The sequence below is a fragment of the Lonchura striata genome, chromosome 1 (genome assembly GCF_046129695.1).
Source record: "Lonchura striata isolate bLonStr1 chromosome 1, bLonStr1.mat, whole genome shotgun sequence".
Lineage (NCBI taxonomy): Eukaryota > Metazoa > Chordata > Aves > Passeriformes > Estrildidae > Lonchura > Lonchura striata.
Window position 1 is genome coordinate 90,909,220 of NC_134603.1, and position 23,271 is coordinate 90,932,490.

General features: G+C 41.2%; 1 protein-coding gene across 10 annotated transcripts in view; it reads right to left on the reverse strand.

Moving 5' to 3' along the window:
• Nucleotides 1-23,271, reverse strand: part of PHACTR1 (phosphatase and actin regulator 1) — a 299,599-nt gene that overhangs the window by 135,663 nt on the left and 140,665 nt on the right. Inside the window, exon 1 of one of the 10 annotated variants that reach the window (XM_021536500.3) lies at nt 4,603-4,971. The exons of 7 other annotated variants lie outside the window; for them this stretch is intronic. In XM_021536500.3, coding sequence (XP_021392175.1) covers nt 4,603-4,852 — 250 coding nt within the window. In that variant the 5' untranslated portion in view covers nt 4,853-4,971. Of the gene's footprint in view, nt 1-3,965; nt 4,322-4,358; nt 4,547-4,602; nt 4,972-23,271 lie in introns of those variants that run through there. 2 more of the 10 variants (XM_021536502.3, XM_021536505.3) reach the window with 2 other exon arrangements.

The following is a 23,271-nucleotide window of genomic DNA, read 5'->3' on the forward strand; positions in this document are numbered from 1 at the left end:
CTAGAAGATAACTATTTAATTTAGTAATTACTTTTGTGGGAAGCAGTACAATCACCTCAGAGATTATCTCTTAAGTGATACTAAAGTAAATATTCTAAAAGGTCCCAGTTAAAAGAAATGAATCTTCACACACATGCACAAGCCCCATACAAACCCCTCCCCTTTTCTTTTTGGAAAAGATCTGTAAGCTCTCGAAGATGGGCAGTGTCAGAAAAACAAGCATCAGAATTCCTACAGCAACAGTATCTCAGTCCACGCTGATTTTCATGCATATATAAGATTTTAGAATAATTTCTGCTTAAATAGCAAAACCATGAAGTATAGGAGCACATAATAAATAAACTGAATATCAGCTCTGAATGAAACCTTTTGGGTATGTTCATTCTTAAAATTATTTGTACTTCTACTACACTTGAACATAAAGACCCTAAAAACCTCATGCTCCACAGTCCTCGGCACTAGGAATGCAAATGGCAAGAGACAGTCCTTTCCTCACCCTCTCCACTAAAGGACTCATGATCTATTTACAGACCAGCAGGCAAGTGGAAGGAAATCCCACTATCTCAATTTTACAGACAAGGAGCTTGAGTACAGAGTGATACATGATGGACATGCCTGAAGTTGCCCAGAGATACTATGCAGAGAACCCTTGAGTTGAGAACCCTCATCTGTCAATAACAAAAAAATCACTTTGCTCTGTGAATTCCTTCTCTTCCAGTACACTCTTAAGTTAACTTCTTTCCACTTAAGTTTTCATGTCAGCTCCTCTGCATAAAAATTGAAAGTATCCCACTTTAGTTGTTCCACTCACTCTTTCTCTTAGGTCACCTCTATGTGTCTTTGAAGTCTCTACAGTTCTTTCTAGCCACACTGAGGCAGAGATGTTCCAGAAAAAGCGTGTTCCAGATCCAGGCTCAGAATTCACTAGGACACTGAGATTTGCAGCCAGTTTTCAGTATAAAATAAATAAAAACCAGCCAAGACTCTTCCTTTACTTATTTCTCTGACTACTATTGTTCATCAGTCAGTCATCTGCTATGACCCAGCACTATCACAGCCCTTACAGAGACCACCAAAACCAGATATTTAGCATTGCAGCACACCTTGAACTCTTGTAGTTCTAGCTCCTGCTCTACTGGATTATCAGTCACTTCTTCACACTTACATTCAGAAAGCATTTTCATTACTCTTCATGATTCTGGAGCAACCTGTGTTGTCTCCTCAATTCTTGTATGTTTTTTGTTGGGACTTTTGCAACTCTTCACCATTCTGCTTCTCCCAACACCTCCCTCACAGCCCTTAGCATTCAGAGCTCAGCCCTGATTGCAACTGTGTTCCTGGAGGTGACTCATATCTCTCTTCACTCGATCTCTCCCTCTCGGTTCAGTCCACCATGTCTGATTGCCTCTTTGGCATCCTGTCCTGAATATCTCATTCTTCACTCCTGTACAGTTCCACCACTCTGTTTTCAACACAATTTCTCTTATTCTGTCACCAACCTTTCAGTATTATAGTGCTTTTATAGACCTCTCTCATTGTTTCCTATTTTGCAACTAAATTAGCATTAAATTTATCCATTATTTTCAGTCTAATGGTTGAAGCATCTCCCATGTCCATCTTATTACTGTAGTCTCCTGCTTCTTTTTGAGCTCCTCACTTTTTTTTACCTCATCAAAATTATGCACCCTCACCACCTCCTTTTGCCCCTACTTCAGTGTGCTCATCTGCATAGCCAAATTCCTTCACTGACTTCTCTCCAAATTACATGACCTCCCTTCCACGATATTGTATAACTCAGTACCTGCTTCATATTTTCCTTCAGTTTCATGGCTATGTCTTTTAGTATTTTCCTACTCATGACTTTTGCTAGATTAGCTGGTGGTCTGTGAAGGATTTCCCTCAGTTTCAGCATAAATTTTTCTTCTCCTAGAGTAGTAGAACAATGAAAATATACAGTAAGACAATTACTAGAATCCAGGACTCATAATTGGACTTGGAGGATATTTCATCATTAAATCAATGTATCCAGCTGACCTGCCTATGCCATAGGGACTGAATCCTAGTCTTTGTACATCGCTCCAACAAATACAATTGTTGCTCAGGTCACAGGATCCACACAAGACATTTGGGTACACTATAACAGCTGCAGGCCTGCAAGACCATATATAAACTATACATAATTTGAATAGGAGGTTGGGATGCTCACATTGCAAAGTGCTGTGCATTTCCCTTAAAAAAGGTAGTAAGTGGTCCCCTTTCTAAGTGCTCTTTGGCTGTGCAACTGTTGAGGATGCATGGACATCTTGAGATCCTGACAGGTTTCTCTGTATATGACCTGGTCACAGATTTTTACCTGATCTGTCTGATATGATCATCATGTAATTTCAGTTCATTATATCATATTTTCCCTCCAAATACCAAAAGGTCTAGAATCAGTATTTACCAGAAAAACAACCTCTGGTATTTTTCAGTGCTGAGAAATGTGTTAGAGTCAAATCAGTGAGTGTCCCCAGGCAGCATAGCTGGGGCTACAGTTTCTTTACTTTCTGAAAGAAACTCATAGCTGTGCATGCTGTGGGAAAGAAAAGATTAAGGCTGTACTGGTATTAGTTACTTTTTAAATGATGATCTTAAAAAAGTCATTTGCACAACGCAGAATGAAATCCTACCCCACAGAAAGAAGGGGCAAAACCAGACCGATGACATGCTCTGGAAGCCTGCTGGCTGCAAGCCTCTCTGCTCTATCCTTTGCCTCTCTAGGGTTACTAGATTATCTCCTGCCAAGAGGCATCGCCTGCCCTCGGAGTATATAATGGTTTGAAGCTAAATAACCAAACATAGAAAAGGAAGAAAAGCCCTAGAACATAAACCTATTAGTCTGCTAAGAAGTACAAGTAACTGGTGCTATACATTCATAAGCATCCATGTGTACATGTGTGCCTTAAAAGGGAGGAAAGCATATTCTTTTCTTACTGTGCTAAGATTTCAAGTACAGAGTTCCAAAAAAACCTCAGCAGAAGATGTTGATGCAATTGAGTTTTAGGTCAATTCAATTAAACTATGAAAACATATTTTTATAAATGCCTTCATTTGCTTCTAAGGATCAATAAACTACACTAGTAGTGTAAAGTAATTACTACTGCTGGACAAAGCCCTTCCTTTAATATCTGTGGGGCTTGCTGTCAGTAGCAGCAAATAACAAGAAAGGAAACACTCAACAATTTACATAGCATTCATCAGATTCTTCCCTCAGCTGTAGTGGCATAAACAGAAAGAGTGCTTAACCCACTGTGGGTTTCCAGGCTTCTCAGGCTATCTTCTCCCTATTCACCAAAAGCAATTCTGTTCAGCTTTAGCTGCTTTTTAATCAAAGAAACGATAATCACACTAGCAGGATGCTTATTCTGAAGAGACATTAGCAAATGCACAGTTACTTTGTTAGACTGCAGACCTGTGGTTGAAAAAGACCATGAGATCCCAAATAATATTTTGTTCTTTTGCATAGAGCTAATTAAACCAGAGTTAGTTAATTAAAATATTATTATTAATAATAGTAATCATACTAATATTAATGTCAAAAGGTGAAAAATGAAGTGCCAACAACTACTAAGAACCTCAGCTCAGAAAATGATAACAATTTCAAATTCACATTTATCATCAAAAAGAAGTCTTTCTCTGACCTTCAGAAAATGAGATCTGTATACCACAACAGTTAATAGGGACCTAAGTCGAGTGCCTTCAGTCCTAAGTAACATGCAAATCCACACAGCAAAGCAAAGTAATACAACATTGAGCAAGAATGTGGGGTAACATCTGTGAGGCTATTTTTTGCCTGAATGCTTGTATGCTGCTCCTAGTTCTCAGCTTCTCCTAATAGCTGACTTTGGCAAAATCCAGAGAATTTGTCATTGTTGCCTTCAAATATTTGCATTCCTAGAAACAACAACAAAAAAGCATATACTTACCTGTAGCAACACCTGTGATTGATAACACCATCATTCTGAATACCCTCTAGAGGTTTTGCTTAGTCCCATAAGGAGAGGGGGAAGGGATGAGAACAGTTGTCTGAAGAGCACTGTATTAATTCCAATAAAAATACAATTTCCCCCATGCATTTGACAGCACGATGAAAATCATACTAGTGGTATTCCTTATAAACCAGACCTTCCAGATACTCAGTTGAGTCAGGCAAACTCTATTGCAGCATGACAGGAAAAAGTTGATGTATCAAGGCAAAAAACCCTGATCTAAAATTCATAGGAATGGGAACAAAACACAATCAATACAAACAGCAATTTCTACAGCAACTGGGGAAAAAAAAGGGAATGGAAAAGAAGGAGAAGAGTTGGTGCCTTAACTGTTAGCACAAAGCTTTTGTGGCAAATGAAGGGACCCGTCCCTTTTGGCATCTCCCTGACCGACAGGCTGAATCAATGCCCAGCGTATTCCTCCCGCGTCTCCTTTCCTCTTTCCTTGGGATCTGTGGAGGAGCAAGCCGAGCATCCCAGGCTCCGACGGGAGCGCACACATGTCCGCGCACCCCCAAGCAAGCACACGCGCTCCCCTGCCTCGCTCCTACACCCACAGCATCTCAGCACTCACCGTCACGGGCTTCCTCCCCGCGACTGCAGTTGCTGCAAATGTGTTTGATCTCCTTGCCTATGTGATACTGTATCACAAACGAGACGTTGTTAGTGGTGCTGCTGGGCTCCTTCAGTGGCTTCATCCTCACTAGATAGAAAGCTTTCTTTTTAGGCTTCTCTCCACTCATGTCTGAAACCGAGCCCTGCCTGCAGCCAGCAGAAGGAAAAGCCAGCATCCCAGTCTGCCTGGCGTGCGTGCAATCCGCCATCCGCTCCCGCTCGCTTCGGTGTTTAGCTGCCACACACAACAGGGATGAAGGGGAGGGCTGGGGGAGAGGGAGAGGCGGGAGGCAGAGCAGGCAGAAGCGCTGCCTGAGCCTTGCTGCCTGCCCTCCGCGACCCCGCTCCTTAACCAATCCCCCGGGCAGGGCTGGAGGATGCTCGGCGCGTCCCCGCTCCGAGCCTCTCCCTTAGCCGCGGGAGCCGGACACATTTGGCGGAGCCTGCCACACCTTTGGCTACCTTGCCGCCTGCGAGCACTAAGGAGAAAGAGCCTCCCTTCGCTTCCCGCTCCCGCTGCATCCCCTTCTCCATGGCCTCCCCCGTCCCCGCAGGCCCCCGAGCGCCCCGGGCTGCGGCCCTGCGGGACGGCGGGCACAGCCCGGCTCTGCCAGCGCCGCCGTCCCCCGGCCTGGAGAGCACGGCAACAGGGCGGCAGCGCAGCCCGTCCCGCGGAATTAATGATGTACACACAAAGAACTGTCCGGCAGCGGGCTGCAAACCCTCCTCCCCGGCTCTCCATCGTCGGCTGCGGCTCAAGGGGGCACAGGGGCACTCCGCTTCAGCTGCCCAAGCAAAACCAAACCCCACCCGCTTTTCATTCTTGACTTTTTCCTCTTTTGCTTCTTATAAAAGCCAGATAAGGTGCTTGGTCCAGCTCGTGAAGAGATTAAGAGGGCAGCCACGGACAATAGCTGGCACCGCCTGGTGACTTCGGCACGAGTCCCTGCAGGAGCACTGCTCCTCAGCCGCAAAGGCTGAGCCACAGTTTGTGACTGCTTATCTAGGGGTGAACTTCTTTGTCTCCCTTGCCTCCTGCACATGGTTGCAGCTGCTCCAGAGAACAGCCTAATCATTCCAGGCTGGCCGCATTTCCAAAACTCCCCGTGTCTGAAAGGGATTATAATCCCCGGCCAGACACACTGTCAATCCCTTACTGCCCAGCTGCCCCCAAAATGTTGTGTGTTTTCATGGCATGGTAAACAACCCAAGCTGCCCAACCTGCCAAAGCAGCAGCTCAGGACAGTGCCTGTGACATAAACAATTTGAGGAGTGGGGGTGAAGATGCTTTCTTCTTGCAGGTTCTGGGAAGGAAAGCCTGAAGAAGAGTTGATAACCTCAGCTATTTTGGCTGCTATTACAGGAATGTGAGTGCTGGTTCTTTAAATGTTCAGTAAGCTATCAGTTTGGCAGGCACAAGCACAGAGAGTGCAACTGGGGCAGATGAAACATGGCAAAGAATAACACCATTCTCCTTATTTTTAACCAAAGCCCTCACCCACTGTTAGAAGAAATCCACTCATTCTGCAATTCTTTACCATTTCCACATATTGTTGCCCCATGTTTTACTGAAACATGAAGACAAAACAGCCTTGATTCTCTTCAACTACACATGAAACAGTGAGCAAGACTTTTGCCTAAAGAAGACAGAGCAGAAACTTAAGGACTCAGTGCCTTGGTTTTCCATTTTTTTTCCAGTTCATGCATGCACATGCACACACACACACAGAGACACACAGAAGATGCATACAATGAAACTGCTGACCTACTTGCTTTGCATCATTCTGATGCAGGTCTGACTTCTCACCTGGCACTCCTGGGAGTTGAAACCAAATGCAAGGCTTTACTTTTCTCAGCAGAGTTCACAAATCAGCCTAGGTGCTATCAGATCTCACAGAAATACAGACTGAAGCAGCCATTCAGCAGAATTATGCTGATCACCAAGCCACACAAGCATACTACATGCTGGGCTATGTATGTGGGTTTATGCTGAATAGAGTCGGTCACCTCAGGTGACGTATTGCCCCAAAGGACTTGATTTTGCATGTGTTGCTCATCTAAAATTCCTACCCATTTCATATAAGTGGTAGGAGAACAGAGAATGCACAATTATTCAAGAACAAGCAGGTGAATTCCCCAAATGTGTGTAGTGTGTAGTTCTGAGTTAATGCACTGAAAAGCCATCCCTTTGAAGACCTGATGCTGAGATGCTGTTTGCTATGTTATGCATTTGGAAAGTAAAGGCTGAGAAGAGTTTGATTCCCCCAGCAGTCAGACAACAGTTGAGACACTCACAGTGGAATTTCTTCTAACTTATTCATTGCCTTTGAGAGCACCTTCAGTCTGGTTGTGATTCAGAAAATAATTAGGCAAGTGGAAGACATGATCATAATTCACCTTCTGAACTTGCTTAGAGTTCACACTGTCACTGGTACTCGGTACTGCTGCATTATAGAAATGGGTCAGGAGAGGAAAACACATTCAAATGTCAGCTTCCCTGAATCTGGGAAATATGAGTGTTAATGAAATTCAGGGTGAACTCAAAACTGGAATATCATATCTGTTGTCTTAGGGCAGTTTTGGGGTCTTATGCCTCACCTCTCTCAAGAAAGAAAACTAGAGTCATACATTCAGCAGAGCTGGTCTTGTAAGGCAAATGGTCTTGTAGTTCTGGAATTGGGTGAGACTTAGAACATGAAAAATTGGGTCAAGTCATCAGTGTTTTGCAATCTCCCTCTGTGACCTCAGACAAATTATTTACAACCTCTTGATATCTCAGCTCCTTGCCTAAAGAACGGTGATGTTGATATTTCTGTTTTTCAGACAAATTTTATGAAATCATAATCTAAGGTTCTCTGAAGGTGTTTGTATATTACAGAGAGAAAACCAACAGACTTTTCAAATACAGAGATTTACTGTTTATAGCAAAATGAGAGGGGGAACAGGAAAAACATGTTGCATCAGGCTTAGCCCAAACAATTCACTCACTCCAGACTCAATTTTTTTGTTTTACTTGATTTTATTTTGAAAGTATTTATCCATCCTCTTGCTACTCATTTGATTCTAAAGCTATAAAATTCAACGTGGATCTGAAAATAGACTTCATATCCAAACACTGCATTTTTACTGACTCTGGTATTATCTCCCCAACCCAAACAACTTTTAGAGAGGGACAGAAGCAACTTCTTTCTCAGGCAGAGACTAGAAGATTATCACCTGCATTCTAGTCCAGCCTCACGTGTACTCCATTCTGTGAAAGAACCAGGAATACTACCAGAGCGGACTGAGTTTTACAAGCAGATCTCAGGAGACTGCAGAAGCCCAGCTGTTCTGACGTGTTTGTGGACAATTGGGAACTAAATAACTGGTGAATAAGAGCCCCAAATTTTCATGGAGAAAGCCCAGCATATTTTTGCTTCCAGGTGCTATGTATTTTGAATGCAAACAAGCCCTGAAGCTATCTGCTAGTATGTCTCCTGTAACATGCTCTTTGCTATAACATGCAGATTGCCTTCACTCCTAAGAGCTGTCTTACAGAGAATCTGAATTTGCCACAGCTCATAAAACAAAAATAAGTTTGATTATGATCTCTTTAATTATGGTGAAAACTGCCACTGCTAATCAGTTCCAGGACAAATAATGTAAAATTAATGTACTACAGTAGTCCTGCAAAAAAGGACTTGCTTTGCCTTTTTAAAGATAAGTGAAAAAAAAAGGTTTAATAACTCTTTCACTGCCTCAGTACACAGCTACAAACCTTGGCATAATTTAATTGTACAGTGGACAACAAAAATCAATGAACAGGATGTCAGATAATGCGTTATTTGACAGTGAATCAACAAACTTGCATCCTATTCCCAGGCCACATTTGCTCCTTCTAGAAACTTGGGAAACCATTTGTACCTTCAGTTCTTTCACTCCTGCAGCCTTTGCCATCAAAGAGAGTGCCAGTTCCATTGTCCATAAAGAAGACATGGAAGCAGCACCCCCTTTAAACAGATGACTACTGAGATATTGGTTCTTACCTGCATCAAAATCTCTGAGGGTCAACACTGTCATACCATTTTTTTCTCCCTTTCACCATGTCTTCCCATGTCAGAGATCACTTGGCTAAGAGTCTTTTTTGGGATACTGCGCCCTCAAAGAGCAGGCAAGTTTTCAGCTGTTGTATTTTTCAGTTTTCTTCACTCCACAGAAAAGAAGATTCTCTCTTACTTCTTTCTCTAAGTTGTGGCACCATGCAAAATGTGAGTCAGGACACCCCTGAAGTGTGCCTTACAGCCCTCAGCTGAACAACATGGAGGTTTCTGTGTGGGCTGGATAGGCTCTCTCTTCCAGCACAAATAGGTGGACAACAGAAACTCTGTGGAAGCCTCTGATCCTTGTTCTTTCAATAAAAATGTTTTCTTGGAGAGCTGTAGTGTTCCCCTGAACAAGTCATGGCTCTGTTCACGTAAAAATGCTAGACAAATGGAAGCCTAACAAGGCAGCACCACTTCTTCTCAGCAGTTTAGTCTTTCTAACCAAAACACGATGATTCATGTTTTACAGTCTATTTAGGCAGTGATGTTTTCACAGGGATGCCCTGGTACTTGGCAGTTTTTTATAAATATTTTGCTTTCCTTCCTATTTTCTCTGCTCATGGTACTAAACATCACAGTGAGAATAAAAAAGAGATAAAAGATAAATAAATTAATTACCAGCTGCTCTGGTGATTAATGCATACATCAATGTTGTGCTACAATAGTGATACAAACTGATCAGCTTGGAGTAAAGAGGGAAATATGTACAATTTGATCACTGACTACAGCACAGGAATCAGCCTCTAGCACAGTACTTCTTTTGGTAACATCTTCAATTTACTATAAAAATTGCCCTCAAAACCAACTCAGGACAGCTGACATTTGTCAACAAACAAAGGAGTTTGTTGCCAGGTGGAGAATCTTTCTAGTTGCAGGGCACAACTCAAACCAGGCTACCCAAATACTTTCTGTTTGCCAGGCAGTTACTGCAGCTGGAAGACTCTGCAAGTCCATGGCAGGGGCTCCAGGGTGCTAGGCTGACAGTATTTCTGCTTACTACGTGGCACATCAGCAAAAATGGGAGGGCAAGGAGGAGGGAGAATCAGCCTGAGACTCCAGCAGGCCAAAATAGAAAATGACCTTTTTAGTTTTGCAGCTGTAAACACATTCTTAAGCAACAATCCCAGCTACTCCTGGCAGTCTTTGGCCCAAGAGAGCCAGGTGATGAGTGCTGCACAAACAAGCACAAACTGAAGGAAGAAGAAAGGAAAGAAAATGCCCCTTCCTGGCTTTCCTACACTCATCGATACTGCTGAAGCATCACACATCTCATTCTTGCACTACCTGCAGGGCTCTCCACAGCCTGTGTACATGCTTTGCCATGATGGAGTCCTCTCCTTATTTAGGAGAAGCCCTGCTTTATTTCAGTGTGATGCCATATGGTGTGATGAAAGTGAACAGAAAAGGTTACACATAAAAAACCCATAAGCCTAGGAACACTTGTTTGCTGCGAAAGTGAAGAACTACTGATGGCAAAGGCCTTCTAAGGATAAAAAGGAAGATGTCATCCTACCTAGCAGGACAGATGGAAAGCTGCTGAGCTACCATTTGAATGCCCAAACATCTATGTGCAATTAATGCCCAAAAGCCTGATTGGTAAGGGTAAACATCAGCAATGTACCAGTGTGGAGTCTGGAGCTCTAAAACAGCTGTGCTAGCAACCACTAGCACTAGATGATGCTGAAAGGAAGACAATCTTTATGGTGAAATCATAGCTGAAGCTCTTGCTGTAGCAGAGCTTACTGCAAGTCCTAGCACCAGAGTCATTAGTCACTACAGCACTAACAAGGTCATTACCTCCTATCTTAGAAAATCCACTCTCAGTTTTCATATCTAATTTTGATGTGGCAGGCTCTGAAGTTTTATGATTGGTTTGGAGCACTTTGTATATTCTGCATAACTTTCAGAGGAATGGAAACCTTTTTTGCCTTGACGATAGACAAAGGATAGAGCAGAGGCATGAATCAGGTCTTGGTGGTACCCCTTCATGATCTAAACTGAGAGTTTAGTTGCCATCTTGAAGTTAACAAAAAGGAGTTCCAAAAATCTCATTGCAATTGAAAGATTGAAACCAAGGAGGAATCTGAATTAAGTCCTGCATGGCCAATTTAATAATTTCATTTAGGAAGGATCATATTTAGCATTGCTGTGAGTATATAGACTGCAGCCTGACACTGGTAATTGCTTTGCCCCATATGTTTGGAAGAGTGGGAATACATTCCACTAGAAAGATTCACTACAAAGTATGGGCCTGATCCAGTGCTTATTCAAGTTAATTGGAATTTTTCCATGACATTAGCTGCACACCTTAAAATATACCAAAATTCAACAGCAGTAGTGACTTGAAGACTCACATCATTGCAGCTACCTTCTTGCTAGTTCTCCGTGCTTGACACTGAGAGAATAAAGTACAATATACCCTGGAATTTCACACACCACACCACCCCAAAATACATTTTTCTTTCTGTACATAAATAAAGAAACAGCTCTCCACCCTCTGCTTTCCTTCCATCAAATCCAGAGCTGCCTTACATATACATGCAGAAAAATATTTTTAAAAACCTCACAAAACGAAACCCAAAGTCAGGTATCAGGCTGCATCTATAATTTCTCACAAGGTTCTGTTCCCCCACAGCCTGCTAAAAAAAGCACAGCAGGGGGAGAAGTCAGTGTGCTTGTGTGTACCTGTGTGTCTAGCAAGCCCTTGGGGGAAAAAATCTGAATATGACTTATTCTTGTCACAAATGCTCCTAGACAGCAAAAAGGGAGGGGGAAGGTCCAGAGGAGGAGTCCAAGCCTCTAGAGTAAATAAAGTCAAGCACTGGTCATCTCTGGCTGACAAAGAGGCAGTACTGCTCCCACATCATGGGTTAGTTTTATACTGCTTCCTAAGGATATAGAAAACCAGGCACTAAAGTTTTTGTTGGCTCCAAGTAAAACTACAAGCTTGAAAAGTAATGCCAAGAAGGAAATAGGAGGGTTTCAGAGCTGTGCATTACAGTTGTTTCATAAGAAAAAACATTAATTTGGACAAAATCAAGTGTTTCACTTAAAATAACAAGGAAAATACAGCAGAAGCCCTGGATTTACAATATACAGTAGAGAAACTTGAAACTTGGTAGAACCTAGCAAGATTCTACTGTGATAAACTTATGACTTGGAACAGCCTTTTCTGGACACTCTTGAATGCAAAGAAAACTCAGTAAAGTAGATCACAGTCATTGCTTTTCAAGATGCCACTATGGTTTTCTCCATGTTTTCTCAAGAATTACATGTCTCAAGACAAGAATAAAACAAAATGATCAGAAAAAAAAAAAAATCTACTTTTCATTTCTAGTGCCTGGAAATCCTGACAGCTGAGAAAACATCAATCTTTCTAGAACTGCCACTTGGGATATCCTGAATATCTATCCCTTTGAGAGTGTGTGGGACAGACATGAATATCACAAAATCACAGAAGTCTAGGACTTCCTGTCACAACCCCTCAAGGACTGAGCCATACACGGTGCTCTGTCTGCCCTGGCTCCAGAAAGGTCTGAGTCATATGGCTTTAAGGAAAATTTAAGAAAATAGGTCAAACTGAACTTCCCATCACAGGCAATTGCAGTGAAGTCAATCATCTTGCAAAAGCATTGCTCTCAGCACAAACTGCCCTCATATTTCTGTCTACATAACTAATTAAATTAATTCCTGATCATATCAAATAGCATGGCTTCCCCAAGAATGTACACTAGAGACTACCACTCTCTGCTGATAATCCTTACTTATAAAAGTTGCTTCTCAGGTAAAGCTATGGAGAAGGATCACACTGCAGGAATCTTTGTTGAAGTAATACATCCCACATAATTAAGAGCATGGCTTGAAATTGCTAGACAATCCAAAAGATTTATTTCCAAGCAATTAAATAGATAGTTATCATCTCAGAAACTCTCTACTGGCTACTGAGCTCACCAGCCTACAGCAGACAAAGTTACAACCAGCACATAATAGGGATGACTGGATTTTTTGCCTTTATAAATTACTCATATTAAGTCTGTTGCTTGTAGTTCAGAACAGTTTACTTGAAGGTCAGGGATATGACTGTGCATGAAGCACATTAATTTAGGGAGCAGCAAAGGGAAACAGCAAATGAAGAAGAATACATTTGACAGACTTAGCCCCAAAGAGCTCATTTGCAGTAACACAGTTATAGACTCTTAACCAAAGTTTCCAGGTCAATGGCCTGGGACTTGCCATGTCTCCTGTGTGCCACTGGGGCAGCCACACAAAACTAACAGGTTTTCATTTCAGTTTTTCAGCTCACTATGGTTCCTGTGATTTCTAGTACTAGTGTGTTTAAAGCAATCTGAGAAAATCACAAAGTGCAAAAGCTGTGGAGGCTGGAGACATGGGTAAAGCTACACAGGAAGTCCAGTAAAGTCAAACTCTGACCAAGTTCAGAGGATGAGAGGCTGAGCTGTGAGGACAAGCATGAGGTCTAACAGAGGTACAAATGAACAGGCAAGCAGGCAGAATCAAGCAGGAACATGAGATGAGGGGAAGCAACATTCAACCACAAGAGAAAGAAGATAAAGGGAAGGAGAAGGAAAAGAGAGAAGATCAGGAAACCTTAACACCTCCCTAAACTTCCAGGGTGACTTCGAAACAACAGACACTCCCAACCTTCAGAGGTTTCTCCCACCACTGAAAAGCACTTTGAAATAAGACATGAACAGTGCAGGAACCAAGAGTACTGAGGTAGCTGCAAAGGCTGATTAAGGTAGGAATGCTGGCAAAGCTGTAGGGGGAAGCTTTCATAAGCAACTGCCTCCACTGGGCCTAACAGCAGCACACACTGTCAATCACCTCGCTTCAATAAGCACTCACAGTTTTCTCAAATTAGAAATTAAGACAACACAAATCCCTAGGAATAGCATATGGTTTCTATACATATCACCCAGTGAGCTAGCAGCACTGAAGTGAAGCAAGAAGCTTCTGACATTATCATGAGCATCTTTTTCAGTCTTTCCTCCTTCATGGGGTCCTCTGAATGGTACAGAAATCTGCATGAGGACCTTTTTATTTTCTCCAAAAAGAAGCAGAAAAAAAAGGTTCTTACTTTCCTCTTTTTAGCCCCTGTTTACTATGGGCCAGTGGTTTTTCATCGTCAGACCCCTATCCCTCAGTTGCTGCTTGTACTTTTGCTGTGGACTGGTGTGAAGCACAAGCATGGAGGAAGAAGTTTGGCTTTGCATCAGTCCCACCTCATCATTAACCTAGCATCCCCAGAGTTTAACACAACCAGGCTTTACAACACCAACAGACAATACAAGCACCATCAACAGTCTTGCTGATAAAAAGCCATGTTAAGCATTTTTTACCTCTTTCAAACCTTGAATAGCAGTCAATACAAAGAAGCTGCAGTGTGCTGAAGGATCTGAAGAAATAGCTACATAATCAGTTTTTGCTGAAATCCTAGAACAAATTTTAATGTGAATCTTGCCAAGCTCTTTAATGTCTGCCCATTGGTTAAAGCCTCAATATCCAGGCTAGATTTTAGTAATTTCTTAGGGGCTTTTATAAAAGCAGGAAATATTAACAGCTAAAATCCAATTCAGCTTTTTTGGTGATGCATTGCCATAATACATAACAACACACCTATAGTACTTCTCACAATTTTAGCCATCATGTGTGTAAATTACTCACAAGAAATAAAAATTTACTCCAAATATATGCTAATTTTTGGAGGTTTTATAGATTCAGCTTCTTCACCTATATGATCCATGATGTCTATCTGTCAAAACCTTAGTCTCCAGGGAACATAGTAGCACAAAGGGCAGGATTTTGCTTTCCCAGAGTTTTAAACCAGAGAAGAATGTGACTGAAGGCTGAACTAGAAGGACTGCAGTACAATACACATGTCATTCACAATGGAGTGAATGTAGCAAAATAGTGGTAAAACCCACTGCAGATCTTTTTTATTACTTTGTATTACAAAAATTCCAAGGGGCCCCAGCAGAGCTTAGGACTGCAGTATACAAATGTACTCTGACATTTTAACAGACTTTTTGTCCTAATGATCTTCGAGTTTCCTCTAGAGCAGTCATCCTCTGGGCTTAAAATATCACAACTTCAAGATTTTGTTGGTTCAAGACTTTGGGAAAGCTCTGAGTGCATCATGAGGCCAATAGCAGATGGAAATTTTCAATCACTTTATGGGTTATTGCTGGGTTTTTATGGGTTACCACCACAATGTATACAGTGTCAAACACATCTGTGTTCCTTACATCACCATGAATAACTTAGCGTTCATAGGCAGTACTTGAAGACCACGCTGAGAAAAGATTCACAAGAGAACACAGTTTGCATTCTTATGATGCTTGCACTGAAGCACGTTTCTGCAAAAAAAAGTATCTTCCCCTCCCCACAACAGTTTAAGGTTTAAAGGTGAGACTACTAATTACTTATAGCCAAGCATAAGACCAAGCTGCCCAGGAAGATTGTCTATCTCTGTTGGTTTTCAAGGCTGGAAGGGGTAAGTCCCCAAGCAACCTGATCTAACTAGATCTGCTTTGAGTTCTGCATGTCCCATCCAATGGAAGTTATTCTATGATTCTAAAACATTCAATCAGTATTGTCTTCCTTCCTCCTTACACCTTTGAGGTAACAACCAAAGGCGGTCTCAGGGGTGTGTGCGTGTACTCCTGCACACTGCAACTGCAAGTTACAAGCTTTCTTGTCAAGGTAACAGTTTTCAGCCACTCAGACAAGATATTTGAGTGGGATGTGACCATGTTACAGCCCTTTGGTAAGAAATTGGTGAGTTGTGCTCATAGGAATACACACAGCTTTTCAGTTTTCTCCAGAGAAGCCGTTTGGCCTTCTTCCTAGGGAGCCTGCAGCTTTCATTCTTGAGAGATCTAATGCATTATAAGCTGCAATAAGCTTTTCATACCAAGGCACTATTTTTTTTTTCTCCCTGGCCATACTTTGTCATTTTTCTAGCTGTTTTGAGAAATCCAGAATTATGCGTATTTTGTAATTATGCCTTGTAATCTTTCTGATAAAGGTTCATTCACCACTTCCTAGCTACCTCCATCTGAGGGAATGCCACCTTCACAAGCTGGTTGCCAGAAAACAGCTATCCTAGGAAATGCAAGGTGTTAAATGACAAAGGACTGCTCTGCCTGCCCGAGGCATCACTCTTTTGATGTCTGCACAGAAACATGCTGAGGGGGAAATGAAAAGGCTACCATCTCTGACAATGTAGGGCACTGGCTGCAGCTGCACATGGAAGAGGAATAGGAATTCTGTGAGGGCAATCTGGCCTTCAAGTGAAAATGCAGGGACTGTTAATTGGGAACAAGTGTTTGCTTTGCTCTTTCTCTTGTTCTTCTGACCAAAACAGGACTTAGAAGGGAGACAAGGTGAGAAAACAAAGAATATGGGTTCTAGAGAATGAAGCAGCTTATTAGAAAGCTATTATGAATAGCTGGCATGATGCTTAGCTAGGGGATAATGAAGTTAGCAATTAGGGATGATGAATGGTTGAAGGGGCATTATAAATATATGGAATGATTTTCATCTTTATATCAGACAGGTTGAATTCAGGTCAAGTCAGTACCGACAGAACATGAATGCCATCTGATTTATTTCATCAGGTTTTGTGGAATGAGCTTGGTCCCTTGTAAGCTGTTTGGGACAAAGGCTTATTCATAAGTAATTATCTGCAATAAGCACCTCCCCTTGCATGAGGCAGGGCTTTAAACAAGGTACTGTTCAGTCAGGCTTTGAAAAGGTTGCAATTCAAGTACATAAAACTGTAAAAGTATTACTTAAATATGACAAAGAGAGAGATAGCATTGTTTGTCCAATGCTTTACAGAAATGATGGGCTGGAGCTTTATTTGAATCTATATTCAATTATGAGCCAGTTCTTCCTGCCTGGGCATTTAGAAATTGCACAGTGCCTGTTGGGCAAAACTGCAGTCTATATAAAGAAGCAAAGAACATAAGGTGCCCTTTACTAGCCACCACATTCATCAGCATCTTTCAGGAGTCTGCTTCTGCTCTCACAAATCTCCTCAGTGAGAAAGAGAAGGTATGTCAGTTAGTACCAAGGAATGGCATCAGCTTCTGGCCTGCTAGCAAGGGCTATTAACAACATTATATTTACCCAATGGACAGCTCTTCTTCTACTGGGTCACTGTCAGAGCAGCGCTGGGGTTTGTAGATCACAACTTGTAGTTCAGATGCCCTCCTGAAATTTTTGGCAATTCAGAATTATGAATCCTGGATTTTTTACATTTGGGAATAGTAAATAAATACATGACAAGAGATTAGGTATTGGTCAGTGGAGACTTAGTTAAGGGACAAAAAGAGAGAAGTAGGAGGAAATTTAGTTGATCCTGGAAGGAGAAAAAAAAATAAAACAAGGACGAATAGCTAATACACAAAGACCCCAGAGAAACTGCAGTGATCTGACCCATCAGTGGGGTTATACAGGTGTAGTCCCTTGTCATTGTCACTGATTTAGCATGGATTTAAATTCCAAGAACATAGTGCTTAATCTAGAACACTGCTAAGCAATGATACCCTGCCAATGAGACCACATTTGGCATTTACAGCAGTATAATCATGTTGAATAACTGGACTGTGCAAACTTTTTAAACATCAATTTCCTCAAGTCCATAGAAGGACTAGTACAAAACTAATGGTGTGGCAGAGAGTGAACAGGAGGTTAACCAGTCATCAGCTCCCCATTTTAGGCTGCACTGTCCATACAATTAGATTTTGTATTTTGGCAATTGTACCAGAGTTAAATAATTACAGTTATACGAAGTTTGAAGTGTGGAGTTTAGGACTAGGACTTCTGGAGCTGTGAATGCCTCCAAGGCAGAAATGTGCTTATTGAGGTACAATAAAGTAATACTAAATTGAGGCATCTTAGAGAGGAGGTGGAAGGCAGTGTCTTCATGACTAGGAAGAAAAAAGTACAGCTTTGTAAGGAGAGACAAACGGGCTCTAGCTTTGGATGGCACAGGAGGTAATCTCTTCCCTTCATTTCTTTCTGTGCCTTCTCCCCATCCTCAGGGAACAGATAGAAGCAGGCATTTTGGACAACAACGGAAGGGGGAAGGACTGCAGATTGATTCAGAATAAAAAAATTAGGAGCTAGCTTAGGAGCTAGATCAATCAAGAAAATTCTTTACTCTTACTTAAACTACTGTCTACTATTACTTTTTCTTATGATGTTTTCTTTCATTGTTGAAAGTCCACAGATTGAATAAATCTATTATCTTTACATGCTGTCTCCTGGCACATTTGACTCTGAACATGTAAAACAGCATTTTTGCTGCACAGTAATGGTGACACTGGGATAATTTTACAGACATTGAGATTTCCAGTGCATAGCCCCAGATATCCAAAGGCTTACAGGTGTCCAGTGTCAGAGCTGGTCATGCTAGGTTTGACATCATTCAGGGACACTTACCAAAGGAATGCTAGCTTTTAGGAAAATATTAGGAAAGACTCATGGTCCTGAGGGTCCTGAGGCATGAAGGACAATGCCCATAATGTTTGTTTTTTCTTCACGTTTTGAAATTGAGGGTGTTTATTCAGATATAGAACACAAGTCTCAACCGCATCACAGAAGCAATTTAGAAAATACACTTTGCCTCTGCATAATAGATACATGTAAAGATTATGGTGTTTCTTCCATGTCTCAGTAGACAGGTGCTGCAAGCCTGACTCATTCACCTCTGTTGACAAGAAGCATGGCACTTTTTGAGATGAGAGGCACTGTAATATCACTCTCTTTTAGTTCTAAGGTCTAAAACTGTAGCCAACATTCTGTAAAGTAGTACCTTCCAATGGTCTACTCTGCTTGGGAGGATGGGTAGTTGTCTAACTATAATTTCAATGAAGATTACAGAGGTTTTTTTTGTAATTTTTCATTCTTTTGGGTGTCACCTTCGGCTATAAAAAGTGTCTGGAATGACAGGTCAGATAAGACACAGGCCTTTTAAAAATGTGAAAACATGTTTCAAATACAATTGTGCTGATAAAGATTTTTGATGATGCAAGCCTTGCAAAAACAGGTTCCCAGTGAACAATGGATCTACACTTAGTTAAAGCCAAAATAGAATAAAGAGATGTCACAATGCAAAGCTTTGTGTTTGGATGGTTGGTATACCTTTATAAATTTAATCTCTGTACATTAATCATTCTATGTAATTTACTGTGCTCGCAAAATTAAATACACTGAAATTCAAACCAAGGATCCTGAAACAAACCAAGCCAGAGGCATTAACAATGCTCCAGTGAGTACGCTGGCACACTTTGATATTCCACGTCAATGAAGCTTGTTCTAAGAAAACATCTGGAGCACTCTAAATCCAGCATGCTTTAAAATCTAAATCTATTGCTGAGCTTCTCTTCATTTCTTTAAGATGCCTTTTCATTACAGCCCTGAACAATGGCATTTTGCAAAAGCCATTTCCTGTGCAACTTTCCCCATTAATGATTAAAATTATTTTCTCTCAGTCTACTCAGGATAGCTTCTCAGAGCAGAGCATTAAAATCTTAATTTCTGTTCATTAGCACCAATTTTCAATCCAAATACAGAATTCTAATATTGGGACATGGTCTGAAGGTTTTATAATTTAGACATACCTTGCCCTGCTTTTTTTTCTTCTTAGAGCTGGATTGAAAGAAACACTTAGGGTATTTAAGGCTAGATACATATCTAAGCTAAGAAAATGAATCTTTATTGCATCTTAAGACTTTTAAAAGGGAGTCATTGGTATCAGAATTGAAATGCAAGGAGTACTTCCAACCCACCAAACTGATAAAGAGTTATTTAAATAAGCATTCAACAGATTTTGTCTCTTATATATATGTATTCAACCAAGTAAATCGGGGCAAATTTGGAAAAAACACTTTCTTGGTAAAAACCTAATGCAACCTGTTTCCGGCCACAGGATATTGTTCAAAGATTCCACACCCTTTCCCTTCTCCCCCTTTTCTCATGGAAAAAACGAAACCAAATAATATTTCTCCTGGGCCAAATAGACCCCACCTGCAGCTGCATTCTCAGCCTAAAGGTTCAAAAACATCTACGTCTCTGAGGCTACTCTGTGAGCCCATTCACTCTGAAAAGCAGACAAACAAGCTGAGCATCTTCATTTCTCAGAAATGTGTTTTTTTTTTTTTTTTTTAATTTATCACAATACTTCGAGACCTTTCCTAAAACAGAAATTCCATACCAATTTCTTCTTGATAACTCTCCTCCTGTATACACTGAAATTTCATTTTTGCCTTGTCTTATGGGAAGAACATCCCACTGAATCTGTGTCAACTCTTCAGCAGCTTTATCTTCCCCCATAAAGCTATTAAAAACTCCTATAAAATCAATGCACAGATTAATGTGGAATTAAACTCCCCCGCCATGTTAAACTGAATGCAAATACATGCAAATATAGCTGTAAAATGTCTTTTGCATTGCTCAGTATAAGGCAAGTGAACCTATGACTACAGATGTAATTTTCAAAGGAAAAACCACACTTAGAACCTCTCTGGCCACACTATGGAAAGTTCTCTTCAAGAGAATGATTTCTTTGCAGTCTATATTGCAAAAAGGCCTCTTATATGTCTTACTTTAGATATGAATATTGTTTTATGGACACACAGTGAGGAAAATCTACTACTGAATACTAGTAAGTCTAGAATTCAGCCCTTATGCACATAAGCCCATTACAGTGGTGACTATTAGGGCATCACTGACATAGCAAGATCTTCCCAGATATACCAATAGCTAAAGCAGAGCTAAACTTCATAAAAAAACACAGAGCACCAGAAGAAAATCCTAGTTTGTAATTGTACCACACTGAGTTCTGGAAGCCTCTGTAAAGATATGAGGCTTAGTCACTAAAGAAAAGACTCAGAAGGAGCTCCTGTTCCACTACATGCAAATGTACTTATCCTGTAGATAAGTAACTGAGATACAGCAATGTCATGCACAAATTCACTGCATGTCTGAAGTAGGGCTGCAAGAGACACATCAGAAGAGAGGAGCTTACTTTTAATGATGGGTCCAGTCAGTCCTTGTAGACACATTTGCTTAAAAATCTCCCAATAACTTGGCAATAAGTGGCTGCCTAGGTGCCTGGGACTGGCATTTACTTCAGAAGAGATATATTCACAGAGAGCAATGCATTGCCGCAAAAGGATGCATGGAGCATGACATATTATCTGGAAGAAGCACTGTGCCAACACACTGTGCCATGCAGATGCCCTGTTAACTGGCTGTGAGAAGAAGAACAGGGAAGAGCTGGCATTTTTCAGTTTCCCCAGGATTTGTGGTAAAAGCTAGCAACTGCACTGCTCATTGAAAAGAAATACCGAATGTGCGTGGGCAGTGTGCAGGCTCTTATGCCAAGATGCAGAAGCAGTATCTCAGAGGTGGCTTTACACGCTATTTGTTTTCCTTTTTTGTTTCCTCTTCTAAAACAAGAACTACTGAACCATATTCTGACACTTAGAGGCCTCCCAAAGGTAATGCTTCCAATGGTATATAGACTTTTTTGCTATTGCACAGACCTTTGTTTTTACGTGTTTACAGTAGCATACATGCATTATATATAAGAATGAATACTTTGTTTACCTAGAGTGTCCCTAAGGGGGCCAAATTATTGAGGTCTGAAATATCTCCATCCTTTTTCCTGCCCTGGGGCTGATTGCTAGCCTGCATCTGTCAGTCATGGGAACTGAAAGCTAGGTCACCAAAAATAAAAGCTACTGCAAAGAAAACATGTTTTACAGAAAAAAAATGTGAAAAAAAAAATCTATAATTATCTAGTCACATTAGTGACAGTGAGATCCTCCCAGCTTTCCAACCACGTACAATTAGCAATTGTTTTAAACAATCAATGACTTAATTACAGCAGTAAGTTCCCATTACATTTCACAGGGAATGTATTATTTGACGGAGTGCACAAGAAACTATAAAGTACTTTCATTTTAAAGACAAGCAGAAAGAATATCAGGGTAAGCAGCGTATGCCTGAGACCTACACGACTTCCCAGCAGCATTCATCTCTGCACTGCCAGTGGCTCTTTTCCTTTTGGGGTACACTATTTCTCCACCAAATGACACCTGAAGCCCCAGTCTGGTCTCTTCCTGCATGCAGAATCTCACCTACCCACCCAAAAAGCACACTCAGTGGTACAGCACAAACAATCTAGCAGTACAACTGCCACCTACCACTCTTACTCTAGGTGACACATTCATATGTGGCTTAAATAAGACAGGACTTCTGTCAGTAACCACTCTTCTCTTTGAACACTAAATTGTTGATATGTTCCTAAGCTTTTTTGTCTCTTTTTAAAAAAGCTTCTTACTAGCAAAGATTAATGACTTTACTGTCCCTGTGAAAAATGGTGAGGGAAGCACTGCTAAGCATAGCTACAATTTATCTATCTATATATAAATCCTACTGCTTAGCTTTGATTTGCTGCAGAAACATAATTTTAGCTTGGTATGAGATACTCATTTGCATCAAAGCAATTGATAAATTGATGCCTACCATAAGGGCTGGCATCATAATCTAGTACCTTGGGCTTCTGTGGTTCATTATCATCTCAAGAGTGCCCAGGTCTGCATTTAATTACATGTTTCCAGAATGCAGTTTCAGTTTCATGTAGTGATTGTAGACTTCTAGATTCTGCCCAATAAAGCCAACAAAAATATTCCTATTGAGTTTCAACTAGTGCCTGGTTCCCTGTCATGCTGGCAATTGGGCATTTCATCACAAGTGGCAGAAATCTGCATTGTTGGGACACATGTGTAAGGTTCTACTTACTGCTTTCAGAAAATCACTGCTGCTTTAATAAAAAACCAACTGCTTACATGCATTCTGGACTCTTATTTTCCAGGCTGGAAGGAGCAAGGGCCTTCACCAAGGGAAGAGCCACCTCATTCAGATGCAGGGAATACATTCTATTTTTGGAACACCAAACGGCAAGCCTGTTGCTCAGAGAACATGTATTCTCAGAGTCCCTCAAGAAAAGGCAAGCCAGCACAGGAAACAGCTAGGGCATGCATTAGGAAAGCTAGAACTGTAGTGTTTCTCTCTTCCTAGCACTAAACGAGGCTGAAAAATGGCATGTCATTGCTCTGCTCTAGAGGTCGCCTTCAGGTATGCTACTACTTGGAAAGAATGAGATGAAAGCAAGCCAGGAGCAACCTGTCCCCTCCCTTCAAACTCACTGAGCATCAGCCACACTCACTACATCTTTGCCAACCTTCAGTGCCAAACTTGGTATCCCACTCCTCTGAGCTACTGCTTCAGTTTCCAAGATTAGTTGGAATGAGTTCTCTTCCCCAGGGCTTTGCCAACTACAACCTACAGATGCTGGGAGGTAAGGAAGGCACCGAGAGAATGTCCTTATGCAAACATAGACATTCACCTAATGCACAAAGCTGGCCTGAGAAACAAAGACACACACCTAACACAGTACTCCATTCTAGATAATTTGCCTCTCTTTTAAAGATGGTAAAGTATATCAG